General features: G+C 39.7%; 1 protein-coding gene across 1 annotated transcript in view; it reads right to left on the reverse strand.

The window, feature by feature from the left end:
* Positions 1 to 14,965, reverse strand: part of LOC106882604 (uncharacterized) — a 137,282-nt gene that overhangs the window by 69,014 nt on the left and 53,303 nt on the right. Inside the window, exons 24-27 of the mRNA XM_052966906.1 lie at positions 12,395 to 12,553; positions 9,601 to 9,697; positions 6,552 to 6,572; positions 585 to 755 (exon numbers count right to left, since the gene is read on the reverse strand). Coding sequence (XP_052822866.1) covers positions 585 to 755; positions 6,552 to 6,572; positions 9,601 to 9,697; positions 12,395 to 12,553 — 448 coding nt within the window. The remainder of the gene's footprint in view (positions 1 to 584; positions 756 to 6,551; positions 6,573 to 9,600; positions 9,698 to 12,394; positions 12,554 to 14,965) is intronic.

A 14,965-nucleotide genomic window follows, 5' to 3' on the forward strand; every position in this document is an offset into this window, starting at 1 on the left:
ACAACCACACACACATGCACACACACACACACACACACACACAGAAAACAGACTCATCTAATTCATGTCAACATAGGGAGCATAAAAAAAACGAACAGGTGCAAACACATGATGATGCAGTTAATGAAGAAGATGATGATTGTTAGTGATGCTGGAGATATTCTTCCAAATTAGAATTTATGCTAAGACGCAGTTTGTCTAACAGAAATAAAATGGCCGAATTACATTGCAATAAATAACAACGAGAGCACTCAGAGAGCGCAAACCTCTGCCAAGGCAACATCAAACGTCCTCTCAATGATTAGCCAGAGATAATTTTTAAAATGAGAATATCTGAAATAAACTCTACTGCTCACACAAATGAGAATACTAAAAATGAACCCAACTGCTCTCAAAGATTAAGTAAAAACACTGGAAAAATAATCCAGAATCCTTGTCCGGCACCTGGTCGATCCCAAAATCTAATCAGTTCATACCAGTTTCCTTTCACAAGGTCAAACATCCCTGAAAGTTTCATCCAAATCCATCCAGTGATTCTAGAGATATCTTTTGCTAAGGTGGAGGTAATAATGTCAAAAACTCACCTGAAGATTGTGAAGAATTGGTCATGACAGAATTTTCTTTTACAGTAATATATTCCAGGAACGGTTCTGAGGTATTTATTCTTTCAATGGGTGAAAGCCTTTCTAAATATTTAATTACATCGGTCATCTTTATATCAAGGACATTTGATGTTATTGGTTTCACAGAATCATCTAGAGCAGAACAAAAATATATTTAAATAAAATATGATGGTAATATTGATGGTGAACATCATGATGATAAACAGGAAGATGATGATGGTGATGATGATGATGATGATGATGATGATGATGATGATGATGATGATGATGATGGTGGTGGTGAGGATGATGGTGATGATGGTAAGGAGGAGGAGGTTGAGGAGGAGTAGTAGGATATAGATGATGATGTCAGTGATGATGATGATGACAATGATGGTGATGTTGCTGCTGCTGTAGATGGTCGTGGCAATGATGCTAAGGAGTGAAAATGATGATGCAGATGAAGACGACAATGAAGATGATGATGATGATGATGATGACAGTGATGAGGATGTTGATGATGATGTTGTTCATGATGATGATGATGATGACGATGACAATGACGACAGTGATGATCATGATCATGATGATCATAATGACCATGATGATAGAGTTGTTGATGATGATGATGATGACAATGACGATGATGACAACAGTAATGTGGTTGATGATGACAACAATGGACTGTAATGATAATGATGATGATGATGATGATGATGATGATGGTGGTGGTGGTGGTGGTGGTGGTGGTGGTGATAATAATGGTGATGATGATGAAGATAATGTTGATGATGATGGTGATGATGATGATGGTTGTGGTGGTGGTGGTGATAATGGTGGTGGTGGTGATGAAGATAATGTTGATGATGGTGATGATGATGATGATGATGTTAGTGGTGATGATGATGATGATGATGATGATGGTGGTGGAGGTGGTGGTGGTGGTGGGGATGATGATGACGAGGATGATGACTATGACGACAGTGTTGCTGTGTTGTGATTCCCTTCAGTGATAGTTCCTTTCTGAAAGAGAATCTGAATGTTCTTGAAAATAAAAGTTTTTACACAGGATATTCTCAATGCTGTTGTTTCACCTCAAGTCAACATCAGTCAAACAAACCTTCAATAGGAACAAAGACATTCCGACAGTGACCCCCCCCCTCCATCTTTTTTTAAGAGTATGATGATGATGATGATATCTAGGACTACTTGTGATTTCAAGGAGAGCTGGCTGCTATTTCTAGCAAACCTAGAGGCCATGTAGAGGCAACCTCCATGAACATCATGCATACATTGCGTTGGGAACCAAGTTCACTTTTATAGGCATTGAAAGAAAGATTTGCTTCTATTCTTCAGTATGCATGATGATTTTGTTTATTGCAATGACGTTAAAGACCTCACGGCTGCCATCTGATCAACGAAACAGCCTGCTCATGAAATTAACGTGCAAGTGGCTGAGCACTTCACAGACACGTGTACCCTTAGCGTAGTTCTTGGGGATATTCAGCGTGACACAGTGTGACAAGGCTGACCCTTTGAATTACAGGCACAACAGAAACAGGAAGTAAGAGTGAGAGAAAGTTGTGGTGAAAGAGTACAGCAGGGTTCACCACCATCCCCTGCCGGAGCCTCACGGAGCTTTAGGTGTTTTCGCTTAATAATCACTCACAACGCCTGGTCTGGGAATCGAAACCGCGATCCTATGACCACGAGTCCACTGCCCTAACCACTGGGCCATTGCACCTCCACTGCCATCTGATGTGAATACTATCCAAAAGACCAAGTCTGATTTCCTGGGAAACGGGAAATTGTCAAATGATGAAGAACTTGTGCAGACCCTGTTAACCAGATTTTGAGCACAGGACTGCAGTATGAGTGTAAAAGTGCATTTCCTGCACAGTCATCTGGACAACTTCTTTAAAAATCATAAGGCAATAAGTGATGAGCAAAAGGAGAAAGATTCCTCCAAGATATCCAGACCATGAAGACTAGGTAACCAGGCTGGAGGAACACAGACATGAAGGCTGACTGCTGCCAGTGTCTGCAAAGAATTTGACACAATGCAACTTATTCACACAAAACATTAAGGAGAAATTTCATTCCTTCATCATCATCATTATCATCGTTTAATGTCCACTTTCCACACTGGCATGGGTTGGACGGTTTGACTGAGGACTGGCAAGTCAAGAAGCTGCACCAGGCTCCAATCTAATCTGGCAAGGTTTCTACAGCTGAATGCCCTTCCTAATGCCAACCACTCCGAGAGTGTAGTGGGTGCTTTTTACATGCCACTGGCACGGGAGCCAATCCTTGAATAGCTGAAATCCGAGCTTGACAGAAATATCTGTCCTAAGATGTGTAATTAAACATTTTGTGTAATGTATTTACTAAGCAATAAAAAGTGGTATTCGGTTTGTGTTAGTTTCTTATATCAGTAATGCATTTAATGGTAATTCCTGCTTAACGAATTCCTGTTTAACAAAAGAACTCAACAAGATAGAAAATTTGCGAGAGCATTTCTGAACTCAGCAGCATCAAATCAGGTAAGATTCATTGTAAAATGTAAGACAACAAAAAATTTTTTCATAAATGTTCCCCAGTATAGGCGTAGGAGTGGCTGTGTAGTAAGTAGCTTGCTTACAGACCACATGGTTCCGGGTTCAGTCCCACTGCGTGGCACCTTGGGCAAGTGTCTTCTATGATAGCCTTGGGCCGACCAAAGCCTTGTGAGTGGATTTGGTAGACGGAAACTGAAAGAAGCCCATCGTATATATGTATATATATATATATATGTGTGTGTGTGTGTGTGTGTATGTGTTTGTGTGTTTGTGTTTGTCCCCCAACATCGCTTGACAGCCGATGGTGGTGTGTTTACGTCACCGTAACTTAGCGGTTCGGCAAAAGAGACTGATAGAACAAGTACTAGGCTTACAAAGAATAAGTCCTGGGGTCGATTAGCTCGAATAAAGGCAGTGCTCCAGCATGGCCACAGTCAAATGACTGAAACAAATAAAAGAGAGTATTATCTCCTTGCAAGTAAAGACCTTTATTGATGTATTTATTGTAAACTGATGTAACTTAATATATCATTTCTTATACATACGTAAAAGACAGACAACTGAATTTTTAACCAAAGCTCTATTGGATGTTTAAAGAGAGAATAAAGTTATTTTTTTACATCCTTTGTATTAGTTTGTCGTCTTTCCTTTCTGTCCATTATAGTGAATATATTGCCAATGCACATGAGTATAAATCATGGGTTTGTATTTCAGTATGACTATAGTAGGCTGCTAAAAGTTAGCTGATTGGTTCAAGCAAATCATTTTAAGGAAGAAAAATGTATTTCTATTTCAGAATCATCATCATCATCATTTAATGTTTGCTATTTCATGCTTGCATAGGTCAGACAGTATTCGCTGAGGCAGATTTCCTATGGCCAGATGCCTTCCCTGTCACCAACTCTTACCTGTTTCCAAGCAAAGTGATATTTCCTCATGGCTCAACATGTTTCATCATCATCATCATCATCATCATCATCATCATCATCATCGTTTAATGTCCACTTTCCATGCTAGCATGGTTTGGACGATTTGACTGAGGACTGGCGAACCAGATGGCTGCACCAGGCTCCAATCTGATCTGGCAGTGTTTCTACAGCTGGATGCCCTTCCTAACGCCAACCACTCAGGGAATATAGCGGGTGCTTTTACGTGCCACCGGCATGAGGGTCAGTCTGGCGGTACTGGCAATGGCCACGCTCAAATGGTGTTTTTACGTGCCACCTGCACAGGAGTCAGTCCAGCAGCGCTGGCAACGACCTCGCTTGAATGTTTTGTTCACATGCTACTGGCACAAGTGCCAGTAAGGCGATGCTGGTAACAATCACACTCAAATGGTGCTTTTTATGTGCCACCGGCATGGAAGCCAGACAACTGTTCTGGCAGTGATCCCGCTCGGACGGTGCTTTTAGCGCTCCACTGGTACAGGTGCCAGTCATCAATTTTGGTTCAGTTATGATATACATATATTTATATATGATGTTTCTTTTATGGAATACTGGAAATGAACAACATTGCTTGCATGATGATGATGATGATGATGATGATGATGATGCTAGTTTTAACTATCACATGATGTGAGGACAAGGGTGGACACATCACACATCCACACACACACACACATTGAACATATGCATATACGCATACTTACATATATATGAAAGGCTTCTTTCAGTTTACATCTATCAAATTCACTGACAAGGCTTTTGCTGGCGCAAGGCTATAGTACAACCTTAGGGATTGCTTTCACAAATACATCAGATGCATAATGCTACGTATGCCAGGCCAACCTGTTGCCACCCACTCCAACACTGCAAATCATTCTATTGCAGATTTATCAGTGTGTAGCATGGCCTTGCACCATGGATCCCCCTTCTCTAGGAAACGAAAGGAGCAATGTCTCATCTTTGGTCTTGACACTATGTCCCTGACAGGTATGAATGAACGTTTTTCTTTTCATCCTTTCACCTCCTATTAATTCTTTTTTACCCTTTTTAATCCTCCTCCCACCCTCTCTTTGCAACATTCCCGTATTTACTTACCTCTACTACTCTCTCCATCACCCTTTTCCTCCTCCTTTCTCCATGCCCTCTCCTATAACTACTGTTTCACATTAGCAGCCTGTGTTATTCAGAGTCCGTTATCAGTTGCAGCCAGTTTTTCAAACTGAGAGGATGCAAACTCTGTCTGTTTTCAACTTCCCTTTTTCTCTACCCTCTAACGAAGGATTACATCCAAAACGTTGGGTATTCCACTCCTCACAGCAACTCCACTGTACCCCTTTCACTTTTTTCTATAGTACGGGTCACTTACCCAAGGTTCCACATGATGGGACTGAACCTGAAGCCATGTGGTTAGAAAAAAGACTTCTTACCCACACAACCACACCTGAGTCTTTCTTTTATTCTTTTATTCTTTTACTTGTTTCAGTCATTTGACTGCAGCCATGCTGGAGCACTACCTTTAGTCGAACCAGTCAACCCCAGGACTTATTCTTTGGAAGCCTAGTACTTATTCTATCGGTCTCTTTTTGCCGAACTGCTAAGCTACGGGGATGTAAACACACCAACATCTGCTGTCATGCAATGGTGGGGGGACAAACACAGACACACAAATACATACACACATACATATACAACAGGCTTCTTTCAGTTTCTGTCTACCCAATCCACTCACAAGGCTTTGTTCGGCCCAAGCCTATAGCAGAAGACACTTGCCCAAAGTGTCACTCAGTGGGACTGAACCCAGAACCATGTGGTTGTTAAGCAAGCTTCTTACCACACAACCAAGCCTTGCATCTATTATTATAAGTCTTATTATAAACAATGTAGCAACTCTAAAACCATGCAGTCATACTTTACTTATACCACAGTCATACATACTGGATACTTTATAGCATACCAAATTATTTAAATTTGATAATTAAATTAATTAAACCAGTATGAACATATTTACTGTAATGAGCAAACTTTTAAAATTAATTACTTCTCTCTCTCTCTCTGAAAAAAAAAAAAGCATTAGCTTAATGCTTAAATCTAGTCAAAGCAGCTAAGGGTGATAACTCTGAAATATCAATTAGTTATAATTAGAATTGAGCATGCAGTGAGAAGAAGAAAAGATCTATAAAGGTTAATATTAATTAGATCTAATCTTTGGCAAGCAAGGGATAATATATATCATACCAGAACATCAGATATTGCATTAGTAGACAAGATTGATCTTATCCATCTTGTTTAATTCTTTGTAGACCTTGCAGTTAGTAGAAAAATAAGTTATTAGTAGAAACCAAAAATGCTTTTAACTCATAAAAATACAGATAAAACAAAGCGAGAGAAAATATCTAAGCTATGTACTTTTTAGTGGTTTTTACTCTATGGTGACAATCACTTACCTGTTTCGTCGCACTGCTTTACTGGAAATGAAATGGCAACATTGACATGTTCAATGAGAATCAGTTGTATAGATCGAACGAAATACAAGTCATAACATATAAATTTACTCCTTTTCTACAAGAGACACCATTGATTCATTCCGTATGACAAAAACAAAAGACATTCAGGATGTAGCTGACAATGGCAAGCCACAAGATAAATATATTTCAGAATGTACCAACTTACTGCTTTTTTATCTTTTCATTCTTCAAGAGATATATTGTGTTGTTTTTTTGACTTGTTTCAGTCTTATGACTGTAGCCATGCTGGGGCACTGTCTTACACACACACACACAAGACACGCATGCATGCACATGCACCTACGACTGGCTTCTTTCACTTTCTGTTTCCCAAATCCACTCACAATGGTCAGCCCGAGGCTATAGTAAAAGACACTTTTCCAAGATGCCATGCAGTGGATCTGAACCCAGAACCATGTGGTTCAGAAAGCTATTACCTCTGTTGGCAGCAAAAGAACTCTCTCTCAGAGTGAAAGGTAGACTGTATGATGCTTGTGTGCGAACGGTTATACTCCATAGTAGTGAGACATGGGCTCTGAATGTAGAAGACATGTGTAGACTGGAGAGAAATGAAGGTAGTATGCTTTGTTGAATGTGCAACATCAGTGCGCATGTATGACAAAGTGCAAATATATTGAGAAGAAAGTTGGTTATAAGAGGAATCAAATGCAGCATGCAAGAGAGAAGACTATGTTGGTTTGGACATGTGATGCGTATGAATGAGGACAGCTGCGTAAAGAAGTGCCGCTCACTGAAGGTGGATGGTACCCGTGGAAGAGGGAGAACCAGGAAGACATGGAATGAAATAGTAAGGACTGATCTCAGGATGTTGGGCCTCACAGAGGAAATGACAATGGACCAAGATGTCTGGCAATATGAAGTTCTTGAGAAAACCTGCCCACTTAACAAGAAAGCTTCTCACACACTCTACAACAACAAGCCCAACTATATCTCTGCATCTCTTCTCTTCCTCACATTTCTACTTCATGCATTATGCTTACCTCCCACTCCCCAATCCTGACTTCTTGGCTTTGTGCCACTGTATCATTACTCTTTGCTAGCCCCCAGCCTCTGTGTTCTACCCACAGGTAACTAGAAAACTTTTCACTCACCTGACTCTATATATATATCCAGGTTTTCACCACTCATCCCTCCCTCCACACCCTTTAATCATGCTTCCTTCACAATGTCCTGCCACTTATATTATGGTGTTTCGAACCTCGAGGTATGTCTGACACTTGCCACCATCTATATCTCTCTCTTCCTTTACTCAACCATCTCATTTATATTCTGATTCCTGTCCCTTGTGAGTATGCTGACATTTTGCCACCATCTCTATCCTGCCGTCTCCCACTCTCTCTCTCTCCTTCTCCTGCTCTTCCTTCAGGTTGGGTAACCATGTATTTCTTTAATGATAGCACACCTGTTTCTGTTTTCATTCCTGATCTCTATCTCTGGCCGGGTAACCTTGTACTTCCTCTACAGCAAGACACCTGCTTGTCTCTCTGTCTCACTATAACCTTTCATCATCCGATACAAGATCACCTCCTCCAATGCCCCCTCTCTTCTTGAAAGTTTTTTTTTGTCTTGCAAGTACTTGGTGACCCTGTCAATACAGGTGCCACTTAAAAGCACCCAGTCCACACTGTAAAATGGTTGGCATTTGGAAAGGCATCCAGCTGTAAAAACCTTGGCAAAACTGACCTTACTTGTGCTTGTGCCACATAAAAAGCACTAAGTCCACTCTGCTGAGTGGTTGGTGTTAGGAAGGGCATCCAGCTGTATAAATCCTGCCAAAACAGTCATAGAAGTCTGGTGCAGGCTTCTGCCTGGCCAGCTCCGGTCAAACCATCCAACCAACACTAGCTTGGAAGGCAGACGTTAAACGATGATGATGATCAGAGGCATTACTAAGGATGTTAATTTGATTTGGATCTTTTGGTATTTGATTGTTTGATGTAGTTAGTCAAGTTTGCTTTATCAGTGAGTGCTTACAAGATGTCTGCCTCGACTTATTAATCCCTGTTACTAAATAACACACACACACACACACACGTAGATACATACATACTTGTTTGAATACATTTATTGTTGCACTTAATCTTATGTTTCTTATCACAAATAAATAGAAGTAGTAGTGGCAGCAGCAGCAGCTTATTACCATGTATTGACCATGATATTAGCGTAATTTAATTAATTAGTAATCAATAAAATTTCTCCTTTTTCCAATCATTTTGTTTTGCTTCATTGATGATGATCATCATCATTATTGTCATCATCGACATCATCGTCATCATCATTGTTGTCGTCATAGTCATCATCATCATCATCATCACCAAAACAACCACTACCACCAAAACCACTACCAAAACCACTATCACTATCATCACCACTACCACCACCACCACCACCATCATCATCATCATCATCATCATCATCATCATCATCATCATCATCACCATCATCATCGTTATCATCATAACCAATGCCATCATGATCATGATCATAATCATTATAATTTTCATCACCACCACCACCACCACCACCACCAAAATCACCACCAAAACTACTCTCATCATCATCATCATCATTATCTTTAAAATCATCACATCATCATCATCACCAACACCATGACGACGACAACAACGACAATGACGACGACGACCACCACCACCAAAACCACCACTGAAAAACCACTATCATCATCATCATCATCACCAGCTTCATCATTATCATCATCAACACCATCATGACGACGACGACGAACACCACCACCCCACCACCACCACCACTACCACCACCACCACCCTCATTATCATGAGCAGCAACAACAACATCTACTACTTAAACACACTGAGTGCATGCTCGAGCATGTTCTGGCTGAATTGCTGAAGAGTCCTGCAAGAAAATATGATTGGCATCATGATTTACAGGGGTCAGAAAAAAATAACGATTATTTTCCCCTCTTATTGTATTATATTATACTTACTTCTCGGAATTGCTTCAACGTAAATACTTGCGAGGACATTCGGTTCACTTTGCTTCAGAACCACACTCATTGGTTTGGTATTACTCAAATGTGGGATCTACAAATGTAAGACATTAATGAAATACATAGCAATGAGACACTTTTTATAAAAACGAGGGTGTTTATCAGGACAATGGGAGTTTTTTTTCTTGTTATAGCTGTGTTTTCAACTGATTAAATTTTTTGGGGCTCAGCACATTAAGTATTTTATTTTGCACTTAACTATGTGTTCTTTATGCCGAAGGCACACCGGGAGAAAAATTTTCTATGTCAGGATTACAAATTGCCAAATAAAATTATAATTTTTCACAAAAACAAAAAAATGTATCATCATAATTTTCATCTTAGACACACAAACGCACACACACACACACACACACACACACACACACACACACACATACACCATACACACAAACACACACACACATGCACACACACACACACATACACACAAACACACACACACACACACACACACACATAAAAGTGTTGAAATTGTGATGACTTTTGGTTGACAGCTGATGAGGGGTGACTGTTTCCACATCCTTTGTGTGTTTTTTGCTGTTTTCAATATATTTGTTCATCTTTCCATGCAACATTTTACATCTCTCTCTCTTTCTTTTTCTCTGTGTGTATATAGCTCTCTCTCTCTCTCTCTCTATATATATATATATAGCTACAGTATTTGTTTGAATGGATTTAGGAATGGTTAGCTTGTTCAGGACACAGATTCATAAAAATGAAGGCAAACTAAGCAAAGATATTTTGAAAGCATTAAATACAGTTGCAGACAATTGTGCAACAGATTAAAAATGAACATCTCTTACACATCTTCCTTGTTATAGTTTAACTGAGGAAAATTTTTATGTTAGAAATGAAACTCCCATTTTACTCATTGTGAAATTATCTGAAATGCACATATTAAATGCGTTCAAAATATCTTTACTTGGTTTGACTTGAAATACGCACACATACACACATACACACACGCACACACACACATACACACACACACACGAAAATCTTCTTTCAGTTTCTTATTTCTTTATTGCCCACAAGAGGCTAAACATAGAGGGGACAAACAAGGACAGATAAAGGGATTAAGTCGACCCCAGTGCATAACTGGTACTTAATTTATCGACCCCTGAAAGATGAAAGGCAAAGTTGACCTCGGCAGAATTTGAACTCAGAATGTAACGGCAGACGAAATACCGCTAAGCATTTCACCCGGCGTGCTACCGTTTCTGCCAGCTCACTGCCGTCTTTCAGTTTCTGCCTAGCAAATCCACTCACAAGTCTTTGGTCAGCTCAGGGCTACAGCAGAAAACACTTGCCCAAGGTGCTGAATCCATGACTACATTGTTGAGAAGCAAGCCTCTAAACTACACATCCACAGTCATTCTAAAACCTGATGGTCATAGATTAAACTATGCTTTGTTGAGGAGGTCTAATAAAGTATAACCATGTCTAGATTTGTCGCAGTAATGATCAAATTTATTACATAGCATATCTCAATTTAAAATTTTAATCAATTTAAATTTCAGAGGTCTCTGCCTTGCATCACTGAACAAGAATTATCATTATTGCTAATGACTTGCTTTTCAGTATGTATATAATTACAATTGATCAGTTTTTGGTCACTATACCCAAGATGTTAGCCTGCATTTAACTATAAATGCTGTTCTATATAATTAGACAGCGGATCAAGTTCATTGAGTTTTAAGAAATGTCTGTAATATAGCTATTTATATATTCTAGGTCTGGCTGACCCAACGTTGCAGCCATTACTTAACAAATTATTCACTCCACCGGGCTTACAGTCAAGTATTATTATTGTTATTATTATTACTGGTATTTATTTTATTGACCCTTGAAAGGCTGAAAGGCAAAGTCGACCTCAGTGGGATTTGAATTCAGAACAAAAAGATGGATGAAATAACACTAAGTATTTTACCCAGTGTGCTAATGGTTTTGTTAGTTCACCACCTTAATAATAATAATAATAATAATAATAATAATAATAATAATAATAATAATAATAATAATAATAATAATAATGATGATGATAATAATTTCAAATTTTCCTTCAGGACCAGCAAGATCAGGGAAGGGGTTGAGCTGATGACACCAACCACATTGCTCAACTGGTTCTTATTTCATTGGCCCTAAAATGATAAAAGGCAAAGTCAACCTCAGTGGAATTTGAACTCAGAATGTAAAGATAGAGGAAATGCTAATGATTCCCCCATCTCACCATCGTACCTGCACCTGTATGTTAATAATATTTATAATAATATTAATCATAGGTGCAGGAGTAGCTGTGTGGTAAGAAGTTTGCTTCCCAACCACATTGCTCTGGGTTCAGTCCCACTGTGTAGCACCTTGGGCAAGTGTCTTCTACTATAGCCTCGGGCTGATAAAAGCCTTGTCAGTGGATTTGGTAGACGGAAATTGAAAGAAGCCTGTCGAATATATGTATATATATTTATATATATATATATATATATATACATATGTATGCATTTGTGTGTTTGTGTTTGTCCCCACCATCATCGCTTGACAACTGATGTTGGTGTATTTACATCCCCGTAACTTAGCAGAAAAGAAACCGATAGAATAAGTACTAAGCTTACAAAGATTAAGTCCTGGGATTGGTTTGTTTGACTAAAGGTGGTGCTCCAGCATGGCCACAGTCAAATGACTGAAACAAGTAAAAGAATAAAAAATAACAGAATATGTCAATAAATTTTACCTTTGATATACATTTCACATTATTCTGATAAACTTGATAGTATGCAATTTCAGGGTCTTTGATTGGAGCCCATCGAATAGCTAAGCAGTTATCATTGCTACCAAGTTCCAGAGAAATTAACGGTCCATTTTTGGATGTACAATAAGGGCAGTTATATACCTGGAAAAAAGACAAAATCAGATAAAAGTACAGTCAAATTCAACATTGGATTATATGGTCACAAGTTCAAACCACACATATGACATATTCTACTTCACTTTCTTTGGCTTATTTGGCAGACAAGACGTTGGTCTTCACTTATAGTTGAATGATTAGCAGAAGGAACGGCATGGTCATCAACATAGAGGGCAGCAAGTCTTGAATCTCTCTGTTAGGGCCTGGATGACTCTGACAAACAAGTGTGGGGCTGAAAACCGATCCTGGGTGAACTGCTACCTGTATACTAAATTCATTACTATACTTATTGACAACTTTCATATTACTGACAGCATCCCTGTACATGACTTGTACAGCTCTCACAAACCATTCATTGCTTCCACATTGACCACCAGATAAGGGAGCGGGGGACCCTGTAAGAGGCTTTCTCCATGTTGACAAAAACCAAGTACAGAAGTTTATTTTTGGTTAAATACTCCTGCAGCTGCCTTACTATGAATGTGGCATTAGTAGTGCTTCTCTCCAGCACAAAACCAAACTGCATCTGATCTAGACTAACTCTCTTCCTAATTAGTTGAGCTATGACTCCCTCTGCAACTTTCATCACCTGGTCCAGCAACCTGATACCTCTGTAATTATTTCTGTCTAAGGCATCACCTTTACCTTTGTAGCAGTTGACTATAATGCTGATACACCATTCATTGGATATAGCTTCCCCATGGACAACCTGATTAACTATATGGGTGGCTAGGCTACATCTCACTCTACCAGTTATTTTAAGCATCTCAGCAGTGATTCCTGATGGGTTGGGGGCTTTCCCTGTCTTCATATCCTTAATTGCTTTATCTACCAAGCTATTGTCTATTCAGATAGCTGGTCCCTCTGTTAGGTCCACATTAGACAGACACTCCTGATCACATGCATTCTCTACCTTTAGCAGTCTTTCATAGCGGCACTTCTAAGCCGCTTTCTTTGCAGAATTACTAACTGTATGTGAACCATCATCCATGCGAATGCACTTCTCTCTTATCACACCATGATTCTCTCTGACACACTGTCTTGCAATCTGGGACACGTCAAGCCTCTGGTCCTCATACTACAGAACATTGGTAAACTTTTTCCTTTCTACTTCTCCTCTAGCTGAATGTACCTGCTTCCTAGTTTTCCTTCCAGTTATCTAATATAACTCACTACAACCACCACTCTTCCAGTCCTTCCAGGCCTGTTTCTTTACTCTAATGGTCCTCTCTACTATACTCTTCAACCACCATGTCGCCTAAGGTCAGGATGGGCACCAGCCACAGATTATGTTGTCTCATAGGAACTTCCAGGTGTCCTTGATGTTATATGTCACTATCTCCTCCCCCTTCGCACCAAATGCTTCAATTAGAATGTCTTTCAATCTCTGATTATTCAGGGGACACTTAAACTTCCAGATCTTTCTTTTTCAGACTGGTTTGCTTCTTGGCATCCTTCTCTAGCCCAAAGTCTGAAGTCACTAAAGACTAATCTATGTTGAGGGGTGAACTCTTCACCTGGGAAGGACTTTGCATTTACAAGCAACCATCTTTCCTCCTTTCTGGTGAGAATGTAGTTAATCTGGTTTGTATGTCCACCAGATTGATATGTGAACAGGTGACTGCTTAGTTTCTTAAAGTTAGTATTGCAGATCCTAAGGTCACTTGCATCACTGAATTCCAGCAGCCTAGTTCCCTCCTCATTGCAGTAACCAGCTCCATAGTCTTCATGCTCCCCCCTCCCCGGAAGCTACCCAGATGCTGCCCAGTCTGCAAAAAGTACCAATCTTTCTGTTTGTCTGGCAGTCCTGGTTGAGGAGCATAGGCAGGAATAATAGTTGCTACTCCACTTTGCAACACTAGTCTAAGTTTAAGTATCCAATCAGACACTCTGATTACTTCGATTGCCTTTTCAACTTATTTCTCAGCAATAAGTATGACCACCCTACCAATCCCTTCACTATTGCCTACCAAGAAGATTTTATAACCTGTGAAGAATTTGCTAGAAGCACCCCTCCACCTTACTTCTGGAATGCAACACACATTCACATGCCATTGCTCCAGCATCTCAACAATCACACCAGACCTATCTTTCAATGTGATCACGTTGAGTGTGCCAGCTCTAAGGGTGAGGAAGGGGTGGAAAGAGGAGACAGGTGGTGGTTGGCGTGGGGGGCAGCGTTCTGCATCTGAAAAGGTTTGCCAGACATATATAGATTTATAATCTTGATATGCATTTCATCTTGCATTTGATTTACGGCCATTCATTTTCTTCACATTTGCTGAGTCTACCAGATGAAGAGAGAAGAGAGGAGGGTCTGATATAAAACTATTGCTTACTTGAAACTAAAGTAGCAGTGATAATTAACCCACTAGCAAGAGCGCTTGTTATATTTTT

The sequence above is a fragment of the Octopus bimaculoides genome, chromosome 4 (genome assembly GCF_001194135.2).
Source record: "Octopus bimaculoides isolate UCB-OBI-ISO-001 chromosome 4, ASM119413v2, whole genome shotgun sequence".
Lineage (NCBI taxonomy): Eukaryota > Metazoa > Mollusca > Cephalopoda > Octopoda > Octopodidae > Octopus > Octopus bimaculoides.